The 22,039-nt window shown below is 42.7% G+C and overlaps 2 protein-coding genes across 4 annotated transcripts in view; both read left to right on the plus strand.

Moving 5' to 3' along the window:
- Nucleotides 1–22,039, plus strand: part of REC8 (REC8 meiotic recombination protein) — a 1,573,438-nt gene that overhangs the window by 735,617 nt on the left and 815,782 nt on the right. The gene's annotated exons all lie outside the window — the stretch shown is intronic.
- The window catches only part of LOC122790446 (RNA-binding protein 39-like), a 758,269-nt gene that overhangs the window by 346,636 nt on the left and 389,594 nt on the right, over nt 1–22,039 (plus strand). For all 3 annotated transcript variants that reach the window (XM_044057983.1, XM_044057982.1, XM_044057984.1), the window contains exon 9: nt 3,769–3,906. In XM_044057983.1, coding sequence (XP_043913918.1) covers nt 3,769–3,906 — 138 coding nt within the window. The remainder of the gene's footprint in view (nt 1–3,768; nt 3,907–22,039) is intronic.

Here is a 22,039-nt window from a genome sequence, read left to right on the forward strand (position 1 = left end):
AAACCCTCTCAGTGCAAAACAGCTGGTCCGAAGCCCAAGTGTTTAAACCAAAAGGCTTAGAATGAGTTACACCAAGCAGTAATAAATACAATTGAGTACTTTTAAGATGATGCAAAAGTAAAATAAAGTAGGTAGAAACACAAGTACAGTAAAAGCAGATGAAATTTTTTTTTTTTTTTTTTCTGAACAAGTGCTGAGATCAAAGAAACAGATTTGAGTGCTGAAACTAGAAAACTGGCTAGGTATAAGAAAAAAAAAAGTAAGCTAGAAGGCTTCCCTCTAACACAGAAAGGCTTGGGGGCTCAGAAGCCTACAAATAGTCTATACCACTTAACAGGAAAGGCAGGAAACAAGCTTAAATTTTTTTTTTTTTGTTTCCCAGATGCTCTGTTTGTACACAGTAGGAGTGCCTGAAATCAGAATATGATTTCACTGCACTCAGTTGAGTGAGCAAATCTGATGGGCCCAGAAGGAGTATCCAAACACAAATTCACAAGAGGGGCGGGCAGTTTCAAGGCCACTAAGATTAACAGCAAAACAAAAACAGGGAGGGTGGGTGGGACTAACTGAAGAGCAGAGTCAAAACTTCCAGTTCAGTTAATATTCCTGCAACACACAGTTAAAATCAATTTAAATACTGTATTTTTTTTGAAAAAAAAGTGCAGATAAAGGTACTTAAATTCTCTTGTACGTCCAGTTGAATACAGCAAGTTCGTAGCCGGCCAAAGCTGAGGTTTTTAAGCAGAAAATATTTCACACTGTACCACTTAAATAAGCAAGGACAGGAAATCAAAGAATGTGGCTACCCCCACACCTGTAATTACTAGCAAATAACAAAATTAAGCAAACACTGACTAACTTCCAGTTCAGTTAGTATTCCTGCAACACACAGTTAAAATCAGTTTAAATACTGTATTTGTTTGGAAAAAAATGTGCAGTTAAAGGTACTTAAATTCTCTTATACGTCCAGTTGAATACAGCAAGCCGGCTTCATCCCCAAAGTTGGTGCAGGAGCACTTGGACTACACCATGACCCTTCTGAGGGATCTGGGGTTTACTGTAAACCTTCAGAAATCTACTCTGACCCCTTCCCAGGACCTTGTCTTCCTGGGCTGCAAAATTTTTGCGGTCCAAATGATGGCCTTGCCTACCTCTAGAAAAAGTCCTCTTTCACCACTTACTTTCTGGAACTAATTCCACTGCAGTCTATGACTGCCAGAGAGTTCCTGTGACTCATAGGATTCATGGCTTCCACTTTCCCCTTTATACCCTTGGAAAGGCTACACATGAGGAAATATCGGTGGTTTCTGTGAACAGTCTGGAAACAACACCTTCACCCTATGGAGTGTGTGGTTCCACTCTTGCCCTGATTAACAAAAGAACTAGTGGATTTCCCAGATTAAAAAAAGTCCAGGCCTTCCCCTCCAGTCTCTTCCCCCCAGTCAGGATCTGTACATAGATGCGTTAGACATTGGCTGGGGTGCCACCTTAGGGAATTGGAGGGTTAGAGATGTTTGGACCTCTGTCAGTCAAAGGAGCACATCAACGTCGGATGACAGCTTTGATCTTTTCTCTGAACATTTTCAAGCCCAGAATCCTTCCAGGAGTGCTGAGATGGTTCACAGACAACACCATAGTCCTCTGGTACATGAACAAGGAGTGAGGGACAAAGTACTACATCCTTTGCAGATTGGCTCTGTATGTTTGCTCAACAGTTACGTTTCTCTACAAGCTGTTTACATCCTATCAATTCAGAATGTGATGGCAGATTGACTAAGCAGGTGCATGACTCAATCCCATGAATGGATGATAAACAGGGATGTGTTCCTGGACCTGGTCCATCGATGGAGTACTCTACTTGTAGATCTGTTTGCTTACCCCATGAGTAGACAGCTTCCCAAATATTGTACCAAGATTCACTCCCCTGAGACATGGAAGGTGGACACTCTTTCTGTACCATGGAAGGAGCTGTTAGTGTATGCATTCCCCCCTTCCCTCTGATTCAGAAAATTCTGCTGAAATTTCAGAAAGAAAAATACAAATTTTGCTGGTGATCCTCTTTTGGCCAGGACAGAATTGGTTCCCTCTTCATCACCTAGCCAAGGGCAGTCACCACAAGTTACCTCTCAGGATGGAACTGCTCACACAGGAGAAGGGAACTCTAATACATCCTCAAATATCCATCCTAAACCTAACTGTGTGTGTGATAGGGCTTTGATTCCCTTTAGACACCTTTACAACTGAGTATGTGCTACAGGTTGCGCAGGAGTTCTAACCATCAAGCCACCAAGGAAACCAATTCCTCCATCTCAACTTTGTCTTGGAAAAACTTAGGTGGCTCAAAGGGAGCTAAAGTAAGTTATCTTCTCTACAACATTGCACATGGAATACTGTTCTGGTAGCTATTTACCTGTGCCAGAAGGGGTTTTGAACTGCAAGCCCTCATGGCATCTTCTCCTTCCCCAGTCTTCTATCAGGACAGGGTATCTCTATGTACCAACCCATCCTTCATGCCCAAGGGTAGTGAATGAGCTTTCACTGAATCAGACCATCAATCTTCCTACCCTGTTACCTCCACAATCCTCTAGTTGAAAGGAACCTTCGCACTCTGGATCTGCACAGACTGTTCAGACGCTACTTGACAAAGACCAAGTCCATCTGTAAGCCTGATAGGAAAGCCCATCATCCAAGAGTTTTGGGACATCCTGTTTCCAAATAAACTATTTCCTCCTGGATAGCCATTCCCATCTGTTGCACCACAAATGGGAAGCATCTTCCTTCTCCAGTTAAGGCACATTCTACTAGAGATGTGTTGTCATCTGGGGCCACCTTTAAAGGTTTGGCTACCGCTTTCATCTTGGAGGCAGCTACATGGTCGTCTATTGACACTTTCACCAAACAGTACAAGTTAGATATTTCCAGAGAAGGATTTGACATGTCTATTCTGCATGGATTTGTGGAAAATGTCTTTGCTTCTCCTCCCAGTCCACTTATGCATGAGCTTTAGCATTCTCCCTCATGTTATGGGTACTGCAGCACATGAATAGAAAGACATAGAATACTTGTGTAAAATCTTACCATAACCATAGATTTTCTTCTTTTGTATGTGCTGCAGTGTAGTCCCCCCCCCCCCCCCCCGAGATTTGTGTGACTCTTGAATACTCGCTCCCCTTCAGGCTGGTGCTTTGCGGCATTCAGTTTTGAGGCAAGTGTGTGCTGACATCCTCTTTATACCTGGTGTCTGTTTATGGCCGACATATGCCGCATGATGTGGGCTGTCGCATGTACCCTTGCAGTAGTATTTTAACTTTGGTATAATGACCAGAAGTACGAGTAAACTGGAGGCTGACTCCTTCATGGTATGGGTACTGCAACATATACAACAGAAGGACATCTGTGGTTATGGTTAGATTTTACACAACTATTCTTTCACTGGTATTGTTGTAGTTGTAGTTTTAGTTTTAAAACACCACAAAATTATAGTAGATGTACTATTAAGCAGTGGTTTGCAATCTGAATGTTGTGCTTAACTATTGAGCTATTGAGGTTTATGTACTGTTGTATTGAGTATGTTGGAGTGGTGTCTGCACAGCTTCTTCATGGAACCTCTTAATGTCATGGGAGGAAGCTGTGCTGCTTCCATTTTGTAATCTGCAGGTTTCCTGTTTGACAGGTGCAGCAGCCCACTAATGTACATTGAAACTTCTCTGCTGAAGTTTGGTTTATGTGTATGTCTTTTCTTATTGCTCACTTTTTCTTTCACTGCAGGCAGAGAAGAATCGTATTGCAGCAATGGCCAACAATTTGCAAAAGGGTATTTTGGGTCCCATGCGATTGTATGTTGGATCTCTCCATTTTAACATTACAGAGGACATGTTGCGTGGCATTTTTGAGCCCTTTGGAAAGGTACTTTGAAAAAACAATTCTCATTACCTCAGTAATTGAAATAAATACCAGTTTTAATCTTTATATTTTTGTTCCTTTAGATGATAGTAAAAAGGTGAACCTCCTCCCTTTTATATGTAGAATATGCTAAGAAAAATGAGTTGCGATGCACAGGATGAAGTAATGGATAATCCAAGGCTGTTAAGTCTTATGAACCTTTATGTCTTGCCATTGTCCTCTTCCATCGAGCCACATCTATTTTCTCTTTAAGGGCTGTAACAGTCAATCCTAGTGGAAGTTTGTGGATATTTGGCTAGTCATTCTAGGATATATTTAAAGGAAGATAGTGCGTCGCACTGCTTAACACACAGGGAAAGTTTTTGTTTGAGTTTGCGAGACGCTGGAATATAAACCTATCCATCTGATGTTGTCAATAGTCATTCATGCTTGACTGACTTGGAGGGACAGGGATGTTCGGTTCGGAACTGAGTCTGCCATTGTACAAAGCTCGAGCCAGCCAAAAACTCTCGAGCTAATGCTCTACCCATACTGCCTCTCTTCCCATTACCTCAGATAATCATTTGCTGCGTAGAAAATTTGATGCGTCAGCCGATGCTCTCAGCTAAGTGCTTAAAACTGTTCTTATTTTCCTAATTATACTATTTCAAAACGCATTAATACTTGAATACTTCTGTCATTTTAAGTCTTTTTCGTGTGAATGAAATCTCTAAAGATTTCTACCCCCGTTTTTTTTTTTTTTTTTTACTTCAGGGTATTTCTCCTTTACCATTGCTGGTATTAGACCTCTCCTTCCCTCTTACCGTTGGTAACCTTTCAATACCAGCGTTAGTATTTTTCTCCTGCTTTTTTCCTTTTTACCCGTGTGGGTATTCTATATATGCCATATTTGGTATGTAATAGAAAAAAAAAAGGTTTTACTTTTGCTAAACTATTTTCTTTCCTTTTTTTTCACTGTGTGTACAACATGTATTTTGACTGGACATGGCAGAGAAACAAAAAGGAGCCTCCAGGTTCAAACAGGGTGTAAGGACTGTGGCAGAAAGGTGCTCAATTCCGATGGGCGTCTTTGTTGCGTCTGTTGTCTCTCATCTGGAAGTTCACCTCCTTGTGATATTTCTAAGAGCTTAAGTGCTTGAACTCTTGAAGTGAGACTAAATCAGTTACTTCACAAAGGCTTACTGAAGTGTCCCTTTGAAGCTCTTTCTGAGGCGGAGACTTCAAAATCTCCAAAGTCTGAGACGAAAAAAAAGAGTTCGGTACCGTCTTCCCCTAAGGTGCATGATGTAAGTAACCCCCAGACTAGATATTCCTCTTCAATAGACCCCTTTTTGGGTCAGCAGCTGAATCCCTTTGTGGAAAGACCTGAATCTTCTTTGGGAATGTCAACCCCTTCCTTCAGGAGTCTATCAGAATTCGATGTAGTTGGATTAGTGGAGCAGCTCTTGACAGCCGGAGGCCACTCTGTACCCCCTCAAACCTCCCTCCCGGAGCTGAGGCATACTCTCCCAGGACTCTTACATGTATTTCTCCTTTAAACACCCCTCCCAAGGTCTTTGAGCCCACTGCTTCCACACTCCCTGTGCCAACTGCCTCTGTACCGACTGATCTCACCTCGGTGCCAGAATCTACTCCTGTGGTCTTAGGCTCCTTTGGAACAGTCACACCCACAGGACTGTGATTTAGCTGCTGGTTCCGGGATCTTTGGATCGGCTCTGATTTCCCCCCTTACAGCGCCATCTATGGCTCTCAGTGCCATGCTAGTTTCAAGTCCTCTCTCGGCTCCTAATGTGAGGGGTGGCTCGGAGCAGGGTGTGATCACGGCTCCGAGGTTTGTCTTTTTCTATTTCGGGCTCCCATTTCTCTTTGGGTAGGACTGCCTTCCAGATTATGGTGAGATCTTTAACCTAAGCAGGCTCCCAGTTGGTTCCATCCCTGTCAGAGTGCCCTATTTTTGTTCGCTCTGGTTCGCAGTTGCCAGCAAGAGCAGCAGAAAACTCTAGTTAAGGGTCCCCCCTCTTAAGAGTCCTCCACAGAATTTCCTCCAGAAGAGCCACCCTGTAAAAGATGGTGCAAGAGGAAGCACCTGCATTCTCCAGAAGATTTGGTCACTGATGATGCAGATTACGATGAAGGGGAAAGGGTCTCCACGGTCACCCTGTGAAGCTGTTTCCTTTGGAGACATCTTGGAAATATTAAAACGGAGGGTGATAGGGAAGCCTTCAAACTCATCCTCTGAGGAATCTTTTTCTTGCAAGCTTTTCTTGCCTGTCCATTTACTACTTGGGTGGCCCTGCCCGCTGACTAACTAATCAAGTTGTGATCATTCAATGTACATCGAAGGCTCCTGACACCATAGAGCCTATTCCCCAGAGACCGGTTAGGATTCATTCAGCCCCAGAGGATCAGCCCTGTTGGTCTAGCAGAGGATGCTGTGGTGGTGGCAACGTTGGCCAGCAAAAAGGAACTTGCCAAAGAGAGTTCAACTGTCCATCCTCCAGAGTCCTGGAGGATGGACAGATTCTGGCAGTGGTTTTTGCTTCAACAACCTTTGCTATTCTGTCCTTGAACTTCTTGGCACACTTTACTAGACTCCAAAGTGATGTGGTAACTGAACTTTCAGACACCCTTGCGGGATTAGTGTCTGAGGTTTGACATAAGGTTGCCTCAGCTTGCCACCCTGGATATCTCGAATTTGTCTATGAAACTTATTGCGCATACAGCTGAAGGGACGTCTAGAGCAGCAGGTACAGTAATTGCCATTAGGCATCATGTCAGGATGCGCTTGTGTAATTTTGTGGACCCCTTCAAGTCTTACTTTGTCAACGCTCCTGTTGATGCTAGCTCATTGTTTGGCCCAAAAGTTAGACGCATTTTAGCCAGGTATGAAAAAAGATGAGAAGACCCTTTCTGCTGTGGGCATGCATTTTTCCACTCCACAACGACCTTACTCCAGGAGTCAGAGAAGTGGAAAAATGTGGTTCAAGAAGACCCTAAGACCTTTTCGGGTCATGCTTAGCGAGTATTCCACCCTGGGCAGGGGGGGGGGGGGCTCTTCTGGAAGATGCTCCTCCCATAGCAGGGGAGGTCTCAGTAGCGAAAGTTCCAGAGATTCCATTTCTGGACCACCCTACCAGTGCTCTGGAGCGAAGGCCCGATTGCTTACCTCTGGAAGCAGTCAGGAGAAGATTTTCTCTGCACAATTCAACCTGGCTCACAATAACATCAGATTCCTGGGTGCAGACAGTAACTACCAGAGGTGATTGGATTCCCTTCAGTCTTTTCCCCAAATTCCTAAGGTGAATCCCCGATGTTCCACCCAGTCAGAAGGATCTAGCAGCACTAGACATTCAAAAGTGCTTCAAGAGAGTCATCCAGGCAGTCCCACCAGACCAGATAGGATCTGGATTCTACTGAAGTTTCTTTGTAGTGCCAAAAAAGACAAGGACTGGAGGCCAGTCTTGGATCTCAGCCTATTGAACAAATTTGTGTAGTAGACAAAATTCCAGATGGTCACTCTTCAGTCTATCCTTCTCTTCCTAGAAAAGGACGATTGGATGTGCTCTATAGAGCTTCAGGATGCGTATTACTACATAAAGATGGACAAGCGCTCCAGAAGGTATCTCCGCTTTTGGCTAAGAGCCAGTCATTACCAGTTTTGAGCATTGCCCTTCAGCCCCATCTCAGTCCCCAGGGTGTTCACCAAATGCATGGCAGTCATAGCAGCTGATTTGAGACTACAGGGATTCCATGAGTTTCCATATCTAGACGACTGACTGTTCACCGCCCCCTCCAGGCATCTGCTGCTTTGCGCCCTAGACTTTGTTCTACTTCTTGCTGAAACTTTAGGGATTTCAGTCAAAGAAAAATCACAGCAGTCTCCGACACAGGATCTGGAGTTTTATTGGAGCAAGACTAAATACAATATCTTGTGTGGCCTCCCTTCCTCATCACAGGTTAAGGCTAGGATCATAACTACAAATTATCCAGTCCAAAGAAAGATGTTCTTCGTGTTTCACTGTTGCAGTCATTACAATTGGGTTATCCTGCTGGCAGGCTACCCTCAGTCAGCTTGAATTCCAAAGTCTAGGTCTGGTCAACTCAAGAGCCACGTGGACAGGCCTCTATGCCCAAAAAACAGATGCTCAAAATGGCCGAAGACTTACCTTGATCAGGGGTTCCCATCCCCCTCCTGATAAGAGGCCTAGGCAAGAGACTGACTATGAATCTTCAGATCAGGATTCTATTTCTTCTGATTCCTATTCTGATCACGAATATTCTCTTTCCCCCTATGAGGATTCTGATGCTGAAGAATCTATACATTCAGCTTCTCCTCCAGAGGACTATTCTTTTGGGGAAACCTTGCATACCATGAGGGAGCATTTCCACTGGGAGAGCCAAGATATTTCAGAATCTAAAAAGAGGTTCAGGGATTTCCTTTTACTACAACACAGGCCACTAGCCATTCCACCTGTGTTAGATATTGTAGATGGTGTGTTTTTGGAGTCTAGTCTTACCCCTGACTCCTTACCTCCAGCTCCTGTTAAGCCTGATGGATATTACAGGGTTCCTTTTTAAAAACCCTGCTGCAGACCCAGAAACTATTTCACAGGGTCCCATAGGAGTTGAGGCTTCCGCTGCAAAAAACCCTATCTCCTCTGACAGAGATTCTAGGGCACTGGATTGATGGGGGGAAAAAAGGTTTACACATCTGCTACCTTGGCTATAAGCACCTTAAAACTGTCAGTTTCATATGCTCAAATATCAGCAACATGTCATGGCATTGCTTAAACAGAAAATGTTGTTAAACTCAATGTGCAGAAAACAAGGAAGTGCAGGATTTATTGCATGCAGCTGAACAAGTTGGAAAGCATACTTTGCAATGTGGTTTTGATTCTTTGGAGGCCTTCTGCAGGGCCGAAGTTACGGGCTCTCTAATTAGGAGGCATGCTTGCTTAAAGGAACAAAATCTGCCTGATCATGTCAAAGTTAAATTATTAGATGCACCTTTACAGCATGATACTTTTGTTTGGTGTCAAGGCAGAGGAGGTGTTAAAGAAAATGGAGGACAAAGTTAAATCTATGCAAACTGTCAAAGATTTTTTACAAGTACAACCAACTAGGTTTAGTAGACACTGGCCTACAAAGAATTGGTCCTTTCATGTGTCAGACAGACCTCAAAGGGGGTAGATCCAGATGCCGTAGAGGCAGATCTCAGGCGCAAGGTTCCTACAGGTCAAAACAATGGGGTGCTTCTACCTCCAAAGTTGGAGAAGACAAATCACAACCATACAGGAAACAGTCCCAATGACTTCCCCCTGCCTGCACCAAGCACTTATCTCCTGGCAGCACACTTAGGTGGAAAATTAGCACTTTTTTCTCAAAATTGGCACCTTATAACCCTGGACAAGTAGGGTCTAAATATCGTGTCACAAGGGTACAAGTTCCATTTCCATACCCTGCCAAAGGCAAACAGCTGGTCAGATCTGCCAAAAGAATCAATGGGCAGAGGCACAAAAACAAGTCTCATCCCTCATGGACATGGGGGCCATTCATCAAGTACCAGAGCAAGAGCAGGGACAAGGATTTTACTCGAGACTGTTCTTGGTACCTATAAAGGACAAGATCTGGAGACCAATCCTGGACCTATCTATTCTGAACACATTTCTGGATATACCAAAATTCAAGATGATGACTTTGCAGCAGCTTCTGCCCATGCTGGGCATGAATGATTGGCTGGTGACTCTAGACCTAAAAGAGGCATACCTGCATGTCCCAGTCAGACAGTTATGCAGAAGATATCTCAGATTAAAGGCTGGCTCAGTGCATTACCAATTCTCTGCACTGCCGTTTGTCTTGTCTACTGCGCCCAGGGTCTTTACAAAGTGCCTGGCACCAGTAATTGCATTCTGCAGACAGAGAAATACAAATATATCCTTACTTGGACGACTGTCTAATTCAAGCAGAGAACAAGGACATTCTTCTACAGCATCTGGCATTTATGAAAAGACTTCTAACATGCCTAGGGTACACAGTCAACGAAAAGAAATCAAAACTAGTACCATCTCAAGAGATAATATTCCTGGGTGCAAGCTTAAATACAACTGCCCAGGTGGCTTATCCCATGCCAGACAAAGGCAACTGACGACCCATTTCAAAATGTTGGCAACAAAGGCCCAGTTATCTGCAAGAAAAATTCTGCAGGCTTTGAGCTTCATGGCATCCTGCATCCAACTAATTCCATATGCAAGACTGCATATGAGGAAACTTCAGTCGTACCTAAAAAGTGTTTGGACTCAACATTGCCACAGCCTGGAAACAATGATTACACTCATTCCCTGCCTACAACAGGAGTTTTGATGGTGGGCAAAGGCTTGTCACCAAAACAAGGGAACAGCCATTCACATTACCCCCAGCCAAGCAGACACTGTTAGGGCTTCCCAACATAAGGGGTAGGATGCATCAGATTATGCCTGGGGGGCCCACATGGCAGGAAGATGCATTCAGGGTCCTCAACCCAAATGCATCTGCATATCAGTCAAAAAGAGATGCTAGCTGTTCAGAATGCCTTGACAGCCTTCAAGGACCTACTTCATCCGGGACAACTACTGATAATGACAGAGAAGACCATAGTCATGTGGTAAATAAACAAGCAGGGGAGCACACATTCTTACCCCCTTAGCAGACTAGCCATGACTTTGTGGGACACAGCATTAACTTACCAAGTACATCTGCAGGTGCAATTCCTGCCAGGAAAGAAAAATACTCTGGCAGGTGAACTAAGCAGAAACCTCATGGATCCCCACGAGTGGCAGCTGGATCCACAAGTCTTCAGCATGATAAGGAAATGGGGATGCCGCAAAACAAACCAAACTTGAAAAAAAAGATGCCGGCAAGACAATAAACCTCAGCAGATGCACCAATTCCAGACAGTGATGCTGATAAACTGCAGCAGATGCACCAATTCCAGGCACAGTGATGCTGATAAACTGCAAGTTAAATTTTTATTTTAAGCTCAACAATAATGGGCTTTTCGTCAGTGTCCCACACCAACTTCATCAGAAAAACAAACACATTTCAGCTTACAGCTTAATAAAAGGCTCATAAATCACATGACTACTTAGCAGTTAAGCCAATACATTCAAAACACCTGCTCAAACCCTTCCCTGAAAACTCAGCCTTACTGAACAAGCAGTAAAAGGAATATCCATACTTTTGTAAGCCATGCTAAATAGATAAAAAATAGATTAAATTAAAATGGATGCAAATCTTCAAAAATAAATACAATAAAATTACCTAACCAAACTTCTTAATTTTAAAATACAAGAAATGGATAACATTCCATTTAAGCCTGGATAATGATAAGCTTCTAGTTTTAGCTGCCAAATTAATTCCTTTTGTTCTAAAAGTAATGTACTGGACTCCCCCTATTGGAAGGAACTACCTGGATCAATGACTAAAAAAGTAAATTCATGACCCGGGTATTCCTTAACTTGCCTGGCAAGCACATTCTCCATCTTCTCTCTTTTGATGGCATAAAGGTGTTCATAAAGGCATTCCTGAAGTTTCCTATAATTTTTTCCTATATAAAACACCGGGTATGAAGAGCACCTAGCCAGATATACCATATGTGAACTGGTACAGTTAAATCTACCCTGATTGGGTATTTGGTCTCTCCAATACTAAAGTAGGTCCCTGCTTCGATAAACCTACAGTATTTACACATGTTGCATTTGTACATCCCCCTAACCGGGGCATGGTTCGATTTCATCTGTAGAGTACTCTTCAGATTCAACCCCCTCCTAAACACCACCTTGGGTGTGATCTCAAACTGTGAGTTACATTGCATGTCTAATCGTAAAATACTCCAATTTTTCTTTATGATGGAGGAAATGTTCCCTGCATCGACATTGAAAGTTGTAATAAAACTGCAAAGGTAATTCACATGGGCTTGCATATGGGATGGCTCGGGGTTCTGGGGTGCTACATTATTGCCCAAAATTGGTACGTAGAACCCATTCTTCCTCCGCAAACTTCCTTGACCAATTCAGATACGAGATGGTCCGGGTATCCCCTGTTCAAAAAAAGGCCACAAATAAACTCACATTCTTCAAGGAAGTCGCTGAACTTAGCCACCATCCTCGCCACCCTCACCAACTGCCCCTTTACTATCGACCTCTTCTGATGGAAGGGGCGACTGTTCTCAAAATGTAAATAACTGTTAGAAAAAGTTACTTTGCGATGAATTTTGGCAGTAAAACAACCTAGAGGGATATCCTTAAATAACTCCACATCTAAGTAAGAGATCCTCTCCTTAGAGAAATTGAATGTGAATTTCAAAAAAACTGGTGGAAGTATTAAAACCATCTAACAGTATCTCGGCCAATTCCCTCTCCCCCTGTAGGATGATAAAAATATCATCCAAGAATGTAGTGTAAAGCAGGGTTTTCTCCTGAATGATAGGATTAGGGAAAACAAACACTCTCTCCCAGTAAGTCGTCACCAAATTGGCAACGCTGGCCCCACAAGGAGACCCCATAGGGACCCCTATTAATTGGTGGAACCAACTATTGTTAAAGGAGAAAAAAATTACAGGTCAGAATGATGTCCAATAACTCCCTCACCATCAGAATGTCCCCAGCAAGTGCCTGTTTGATGGTCATGATAGCTTCAATCCATTCTAACGCTATGGAATGAGGGATGGAAGTGTACAAATCTATAACATCGATTGTCAAGAAATTACTCTCCCCTGTACAAGGAGTATGATTAACCCTCTCAAGAAATGACCAGGAGTCTTTAGAAATGTGGGACTCACTGGACACACACTTTTTCAAAATAGTGTCCACCACCTTCGCCCCAGCATAAGTCACACTGCCCCTTGCACTCACCAATTGGCGCATGGGGGGTCATGCACATTCTTATGAATCTTCGGATTGCCAAACAGGACAGGTATCCTGGGTTTAGGGGTGCAGATATAGTTAAAAACTTCCAAATGACTCCTTTAATAAACATGTCATTGAAATAAGTACAGACTCTGGTCACACTGTGATTAAACTCATTTTTCGAAACCTCCCTATAGGTTTCAGATGCCAGAATATTTTCCATTCTCTGAATGTAATCTACCTCTTCCATCACTACCAGTCCTCCCCCCTTGTCTGGCTGCATAACCCTCACAGAGAAGGGTTGGTTAACGATTCTAAAATACACTTCTCATCTTTGTTGATATTGTAGTATATGTTCGAGTGTATTCAGTGTTGTAGTCCAGGTTACCCACTCGCCATCCCCCTTTCTTCTGATGGACCCTATGTGGTGTATTTGCATGTAGATGAAGGTAAAGTTTATATTGGTGCATATATATATATATATATATACACACACACACATATATATATATATATATATATAAATATATATAAATATATATATATATATATATATATATATATATATATATATATATATATATATATATATATATATATATATATAAATTTTGGCTACCCTTTAAGGGGGCACATGACATCTGGGGTAAGAAAATGGCATCGGCCGCATCTTTTATACCCCTGATGACCTGACGTCAGGGAAGGGGTGACAGCAGCCGATGCAGGACCCAGGACTTAAGAATTCAGGCCGACTGAGGGCAACCTGCCAGCAGGATTATCCAAATGTAATGACTGCAACAGTGAATACACTCGAACATCTACATTTATGGTAAGTGTACACAACTGTACTTTCCCCCTAGCGAGATATCACATGAGGCTGCTTAAGTGGCTTTTGGGGTCACAATGGTCACTTATGACACACCCCATGTCTCATCCAGTCTTGGTGATAAATTGCTGCAGAAAGGATTTAGCTTTGTGCATGAAGCTAGAGGAAAATTTATGAAGTCGTCCCTTTTCTCCCCTCTCAACCCAAGGCCATAGTGAGCATGGATGCTTCTCAGATTTGGGGGGGGGGTCTTTTTCTATGAAAGACTGTCCAAGGCACTTGGTCCCCACAAGAGGCCAATTTGCATATCAGTGTTCTAGAACTGAAGGCAGTGCTTTTAGTGTTGCAGACATTTCAGTCTGCCCTTCCTTCAGGGACATTTGCTGTCCAGCCAGAGATGTCTGTAGTCTGGTATATCAGCAAATAGGGGGGAACCAGATCTCACCCCTTAAGTTGGGAAGCCCTAAGAGTTTGGCAATGGGCAATCGCATCCAACTGCTTTCTGATAGTAATGCATATCCAGGGGAACTCCAATGTGATTGTGGACAAACTGAGCAGGTGTGTCCTCCTGCCTCAATCCCAACATAGCAACAAAGATCTTTCGCCAGTGGGGCCAGCCTAACTGCAGTCTGTTCACCTCTCACATAAACCACAAATTCAGCAGCTGTATTGCCCTAATTCCCCTCGTGGGGAGTCCCCGAGAAATGCGCTTCTTCATGATTGGACCCCCCGGGACTTCTGTATGCCTTCCCGCAATTTCTGAGGAAACCTCAATGGTTGAGAAGCAAAGTGATTCTCATTGCACCTTACTGCCCCGTTAAGTCAGGTTTCCCTTTCTTTGGCTTCACCTGGTTCACCGCTCGTGGACTCTGGATTCAACTCCAGACTTGCTGTCTCACCTTCAGGGCTTGGTGCATCTCAACCTTCAACATCTCAAGCGGACGGCTTGCTTTCTCCAATTCCAGTAATTGCCAGACAGAACAACTTGTCCTCCCCAGTGCAGAAGATACTTCTGGCTTCGCATAAACCGTCGTCCAGAAAAATTTACCTAAACAAATGGAACAGATTCTTTATTTGGACATCTACAAACTGCATCGATCCTTTCTTGACATTATCTGATAAGGCCTGATTTCAGTTGGGAGCCTCAACTTCTACAATTAAGATTCATTTAGCTGCCATTTCATATTTTCGTAATGGTTTTGATGATCATTCATTGATATCTCGTCTGTGCACAGATTTTCTTAAAGGCGCTCAGCATTTAAAATCCCCTTTCAAAGATTCGGTAGTGCCTTGGAATTTGACTTTAGTTTTACAATGCCTAGTTCGTTAGCCCTTCGAGCCAGCAGTCACATGTGACCTCAGGTTTTTATTTTGATAGACCCTCTTCCTCGTAGCTATTAATTCTGCTAGGAGAGTTTGAGAGTTGCATGCTTTGTGTCTGAATCATCAGTATATAATCTTCCATAAAGAAAGAGCATCACTCAGAACCAGTCCCTCCTTCCTTATGTTGCGTCAGAGTCCAGTATCAACCAGACCATAGACTTTAGTCTTTACAAATTTTTCAAACAAAGGAGAGTACTGCATCTATATGTTGGACGTTCATAGATGATTACGTTTTTACTTGGACAGAACAAAATCGTGTCGAAAATCAGACAAACTATTTCTATCATTTTCAGGTACCAGATTGGGCAATACAGTACCAAAGGTCACCTTGTCAAAATGGTTGAGACTGCATTACTGGGCTGGCGCAAGCTTTGTGTAACGGAGGAGTCTGTTCTGAGGGTTTGGAACCAAACCTCCCATCAGTCAAAAATGAATGAAGATTGGCAACACAGATGAAACTTTATGGTAAGAACATAACTTTGTTTGTCGTGTTCTGTTTATGTACTGGTGAAGGTTTAGGTCCCTCATTCATGTAGTGGTGGAGACATTGGACTTCTGAGGATTCAAAGTGTAAGGGAGGCTGATTTCCCCTCAAATATGTAAGACACTGACTAAAGAGGCAAAGCTTCCAGCCTATCTTGGTAAATCAGCAACTTTAAACTTGAGATCATTTTGGTTAGTAACCTTTGGTGTGTTGATTTGATATGGTTAGTGAGGTAGCACTGAGCCCTGAGGGACAGTTTCAGTTACTGTCATATTTTGTGATGAGGCACTAGCAGCTTACACTGTGTGGGTTCTCTTTCAGCCAATTGTATATCCATTTTACCACATATGGGTTGAATTATAAAGACATTTTGCTTTTGTATGATGTCTGCATGAGAAATGGTGTCAGAGGCTTTAACCAGGTCAGGATATGCTGTGTGCGCTGTCTGGCACCAGTCTACATCCTGTGTAACCTTTTCAAATGTCAGCACTGTTGTATATCTAGCCATATCGCTGAAGGACCATATTTTGAGATTTTTGAGGACAACAAGAAGCGTCCATTACCAGGCTTATTTACCTGTGATTTCACATTCGTGGTTTATTTAGCCAAATGCTCCTCATGTTATGCATTTTATGCAGGAAAAAGAATAGGGAGCTAAGAAAAAGAGTATGTATGAGCATTTTTATGTTAAGGATAAAAATTTTGACAATGCATTGGCCAAGTATGTATTTTTTTATGTGAAAATTAAAAAAAAAATTCACTGTGATTGATCGTGTCCATGGTGAATTTATGGGGTATAGAGAAGGGGAATTGGATTTTAGAGAGTTTGTGGCAGTTAGTCAAATGCTTAAAATACACCAGGCTTAAACAGCAATGTTAATTACAAGGTAGTGCTTCAAGAAGATTATATTAAGATAAGTGCAAATAAAATATTTTTACAGCCTGCATCGTTTATTTTTGTCATTTTAATGTATGTATTATATTTAAAGGTAGAGTGTTTTTCTGGTATTTAATTAGGGATTTGTTTTCTTTAAAGAATTATTTACTTGATTGAGTAAATTAGTAGAACATTTTTATTGGTCGAGTAATTTGTGGTCTTGAAATTTGAGTGTTTAAACAAATCTTTATTCTGAAGACCACCTATTTTAAGGTTGAAAGTGCTAAATTGGTATTAAAATTGCTTCTAGTCTTTACTACATATTTAAGTAATCCACATGCAGGTCGGAAAACGGCCACAAACATTCTCAAACACCCAAGATACCAAAATGAAAACGATCTCTTTATAATCCAAAAAGATTTAATAGCTAGCAAAGTAAGCGCTTTCACCCGAAGGCTTTATCAAACTTCAACGCTACCATTAAAATACATATGCCTTAAATACAAACAAGTTCAAGCTGATAGGTTTAATCCAAAACTAAAATCAGGTGCAACAGTTAATGACATCACTAAATTGCACTGTTAAAATTCAAATACTTAAAAATATACTTACAAGCATATACCAAAACCCATAAAATCACACACACTATACAAAAATATGATAAAGCCTTTTATAGGGATTATATATTAATAGTATAACTAGCTATCATAATCTAAATCTTTTTTTACGTAATAATGGTTTCACTTGTACCTTGTCATTTAGACCAGGAACTTTATCTGCTCTAAACCTGATATCCATCGGAGTTCACATTCTTGTAGGTAAGCATCCACATCACCACCCCTAATACTAGGAACCACATGCTGTAATACATTGAATGTAAAATGATGCTGTGCTCCCATTTTCTTAACGTGCTTTGCAAGTGCATTGTGTTCAGAGCCAATCCGTATGTTATATATATGCTCTCTTATGCGCTCCCTCAGCTGTCTACACGTTTTCCCTATGTAGAACGCTGTACAGGAAGCGCACCGAGCATGCTCAATGGCCTTGGTGACTGTTTCAAAAGAAATCGACCAGGTTTAAGAGGCAGGATCTGCCCTTAAAGCCAAACTGGGTAGGATCCAGTGTCTGTAGGTCCCCAATATCTTTATTTATGAGGTCCATGATGATCCTTTCCATAGCTTTGCAGACCAAGCTAGTCAGGCTTATGGGGCAATAGTTTCCAGGATCCGTTGAGGCACCACCTTTGTGGAGAGGGACCATTGTTGCTGTACGCCACTCTTTGGGTACATATCCTGTAGTAAGGCTAAGATTGAACAGTAGTTTTATGTTTGGGTTTAGCTCTTCTTTGAGTTCATGTAGGACGCAGCCCGGGACACCATCTGGTCCCGTTGATGCTGTGTTTTTTTGCTTTGGAGAGGGCGGCTCTTACCTGAGCATCTGAGATGTCAGGGGGGGCAGCACTCTGTTGGGATAGATATATGCCCTTTTGGTGGGGAGAGGGGGGAAAAGTTTGCACTCAACCTGTCAGCTAGGATGTTGGCAATGTCTGTGGGCTCGGTGTATTTTTTGTCATTTTGGACTAATTCTGAGCATATCTGGGAATTCCCACCCAGGTTCCTAACATAACTAAAGAAAGCCTTGTGATTATCCTTGGTGTCCTGTGCAATTTTTCTCTCGAAGCTGGCCTTAGACGATTTTATGAGTGCCCGTAGTTTTTTTGCTAATACTGATCAGAGATGCCTTCCCTTTTTGGGATTTTGCTCTATCATGTAGTAGCTTCCTCCTTCTATTGTATAGTTTGTTTATGGCTGGGGTCCACCAGACAGGACGTCTGCCTTTGGAGGATTGGGTCTTGGTTTTATTTGGGATTGCATGATCCATGCATTTCTGAAGGTGTTCATAGAATGCGTTTATAAAGGATTCTGCGGTCTGGGCCTTATTTTCCACAGGCCCGGGGGCTTTGAAGGATTTCGCCTCGGTTTTGAGGAGTGTGAAATTTGCTTTAGAGAAGTTTTTTCACTGTGGTTTTCTGGGCAGGGGGTGGGGTCGGGATGTGAATATCCAGTGAGATTAGTTTATGTTCTGATCTTACCAGTGAGGAGTACACTTCTGGTCTGGAGCACAGTGTCCCCATGTTGGTGATGATCAGGTCCAGTATGTTTTCCCCTCTTGTGGGAGTGGTAACAAGTTGTTCCATAGCATTTGAGTTTATAAATTCTAGGAACGTTTGGGCTAGGGTGTTGGAGCTAGAGTAATGCTCCCAGTCTATGTTTGGGTAGTTGAAGTCACCCAATATAATGGTGTTTGGAGAGACCTTCATATTTTCCAGTATTCTCAGGAAGGCCAAATGGGGTTCCTGTGTTTGGGAGTGTGGTCTGTAGCAGGCTGTAAACTGGAAGGCAGTTTTACCCACAGTTAGTTGCACATGGATAGTCTCTGATGCTTCGTGCTGTGTCACCAACCTGCAGGTGTGGGTATCTTTGACGAATATTGATACTCCCCCTCCTTTTGTGGTTCGGTCCAAGTTTTGGGGCCGAAAAGCATGGTATGAGGTATAACCTGGTAGTGCTGGGGTGCTCTTGGGAGCCTTGAACCAGGTTTCTGTTACTGCACAGATATCTATGTTCTCCATGCTAAGGAGAGTTTCGAAAAGTGCATCTTGAGGTTTAGACTTCTGGCGTTGAGTAGCATTACTCTTAGTTTCTTATCCCTTGTGATACCTATGGAGGTGGGTTTGTCTTTTGAGCCTTGCCTAAAAAGGCACTATGGGGGTAGCAAGAGCCTTTGCCAATATCCGAAAGCCCAGGGTGACAGGTGCAAGCTGTCCCTAGCAAAGCATCGTGGCTTGTCGAGCATGTCATCCCAGGCTGACAGGCATTGGATCCCCTTTGAATGACACCAACACTTAAGCCAGTTGTTGAAATTGATCATCTTGTCTTCATATTGTGGCATCATTCTTGGTGAGGGTAAGATGCTACTCAAGGTCAGGGTCATACCGGCCTGGGCTACATGCTCAGAGAGCTCTTCTATGTCTCTTTTCATGTAGTCCAGGGAGGTATGTCTCAGGTCATTCACACCAGCATGGACAATGACTGAGTCATATTTGTACTTGCCTTGGAGTGACTGGAGTGCTTGTGTTATGTGGCGGATCCTAGCGCCCGACAGGCAGCTCACCGTGACCTTCTCCTTGTTCAGCCTGGTGAGCGGGACGTCAGTGTGCCTGACGATAGAGTCACCTATTACAAGTGTATCAGGTGTGTTGTTTAGCCTTAAAGGCTGTGACTGTTCGGCACACTGGCTTTGTGAGCTATGTGTTGCACGTGTTTTGTTTTGGGGTAGTGGTTGCTTGGGTGTCTGCTTTGGAGGTCTCTGCTGCTTAGGCAGATTTTTATTTTGAGTCTCCGAGTATGTTTTTGTGTGTTTGGTTTGTTGTTGTGGTAGGTCTATGTTATGGATGTCTTTCTGGAGGCCAGGAGGCCCAGCACCAGGAAAACCTATTCAGACAAATGGAAAAGATTGTGCGCCTAGAACCAGACTAAAGGCCAAAATCCCCTTGATCCAAATATTCCTCAGATTATTCTACAATATTTAACTGAGATGTTGCACAAAGGACTGACTTTTTCATCTATTAAGATCCACCCCTCAGCAATTTCAGCTCATTACAACATGAATCCTCCTTTATTCTCACATCCACTCCTAAGACAGTACCTCAGAGGGGCTAAGAACATAAGACCGCTAAGGAGAGCACCAACACCTACTTGGGATCTCAACTTTGTTCTGGAAAAACTTACACTGCCGCCCTTTGAACCAGCTTTTTCAGCTGATTTAAAATTTTTTTCATGGAAAACTGCCCTGCTACTATCAATAACCTCAGCTAGAAGAGTCTCAGAACTACAGGCACTAATGGCAGTGGAACCTTTCCTCATGTTTCATCAAGACAGTCTCTCTCTCCACGAACTAACCCTTCCTTTATGTCAAAGGTGGTATCCAGTGTGGCCCTAAACCAAACCATTCATTTGCCCACCTTTTTCCCAAATCCCCAGAACAAAGGAGAAAGACTCCTGCACTCTTTGGACATTCACAGGCAATTACGTTACTACTTGGATAAAACGAAGGCTTTCAGAAAAACTGACCACCTCTTTGTAGTCTATGCTACAGGATCACAAGGAAAAGCTATCTCAAAACAGACCATTTCTAAATGGATAGGGCATTGCATACATTTCTGCTACACACATCATGGGAAACCGGTACCTGCTAACATTAGGTCCCACTCCACCAGGGCTACAGCTACATCAGCAGCCTTTCTCAGGGGAGTGCCAACCAAGGATATTCTGGAAGCTGCTACTTGGAGTTCAGTGCGCACCTTCACCATACACTATCTTTTACCTCTATACTCTAAGACTAGAGCTGGTTTTGCCACTGCAGTTTTGCAGGGCCTACTAGCTTCTTCTAACCCTGTTTGATTCCACCTCCCATCCTTAGCTTTGGGATTCAACCCAAGTGTGATGACTGCAGCAGGGTAACACGATGAACATAGTACAGTTTTGTACCTATCGTAAATGTAGATGTTCGAGTGTTCACCCTGCTGCAGTCCAGGTTACCCTCCCTCCATTCCCTCTGAATTAGCTGAACTTTTCTCTACCACTCTATCCTATACTACCTCTGTGGTGTATTTGCTTGTGCCTAAGGGTATTGTTTTATTTTTATCTATATCAGGGAAGAAGCGACAGCAACCGACGCCGGACCAAGACTTTGGAATTCAGGCCGACTGCGGGACCGCCTGACGGCAGGATAACCCAAGTGTGATGACTGCAGCAGGGTGAACACTCTAACATCTACATTTATGGTAGGTACAAAACTGTACTTTGTGTACACTTACCATAAATGTAGATGTTCGAGTGTATTCACTGTTGCAGTCCAGGTTACCCACCCGCCATCCCCCATTTCTTTGCTGGCACTTATCTGTACTTCTCTATTCTACACAACCTATGTGGTGTATTTGCTTGTAGATGAAGGCAAAATATATACTTCGCTGCATTCATGAATGTTTTATTGACATATTTTTAGCCAACCCTTTTGGGGGCACCTGACATCTGGGGCAAGAAAAACTGAAGAAAATGGCGTCGGCTGCATCTTTTATACCACTGGCACACTGATGTCAGGGAGGAGGTGACAGCAACCGACGCCGGACCTAGACTTTGGAATTCAGGCCGACTGAGGGTAGCCTGCCAGCAGGATAACACAATTGTAATGACTGCAACAGTGAATACACTCGAACATCTACATTTACAACTGTACTTTTTGTCCATACATTATTGCAAGAAGCGGTAATCGTGTTTTTTAATTGTAATGATTTGCAAGAGACAGATGTCAATTGCAATATTTATAAATTCTTTGAAGGAAGGTATAGATCTGGTCTTCCAATTCTGTGTTACAACCTTTCTTTGCTATAGATAGTATAGACCACAAAATGTGAAGCTTCATATTTTTTTTTTTTTAACAAGCACAGGAATAGGAGTGTTAAAAATCATTAGTTATTTCGATAAAACAAATTTATCTCCAAAAAGCTTGTAAAGAGAGATTAATGTTGTTCCAATAAAGTGTTTAGACAGTACAGGCAAAAACATGTTTGCCAGTCCGCTTTAAGTTCTTGTTTACATCTCCAATAATCTTGTTTGCTTGAA

The sequence above is a fragment of the Protopterus annectens genome, chromosome 16.part0 (genome assembly GCF_019279795.1).
Source record: "Protopterus annectens isolate FY-2018-M chromosome 16.part0, PAN1.0, whole genome shotgun sequence".
NCBI classification, from domain to species: domain Eukaryota; kingdom Metazoa; phylum Chordata; order Ceratodontiformes; family Protopteridae; genus Protopterus; species Protopterus annectens.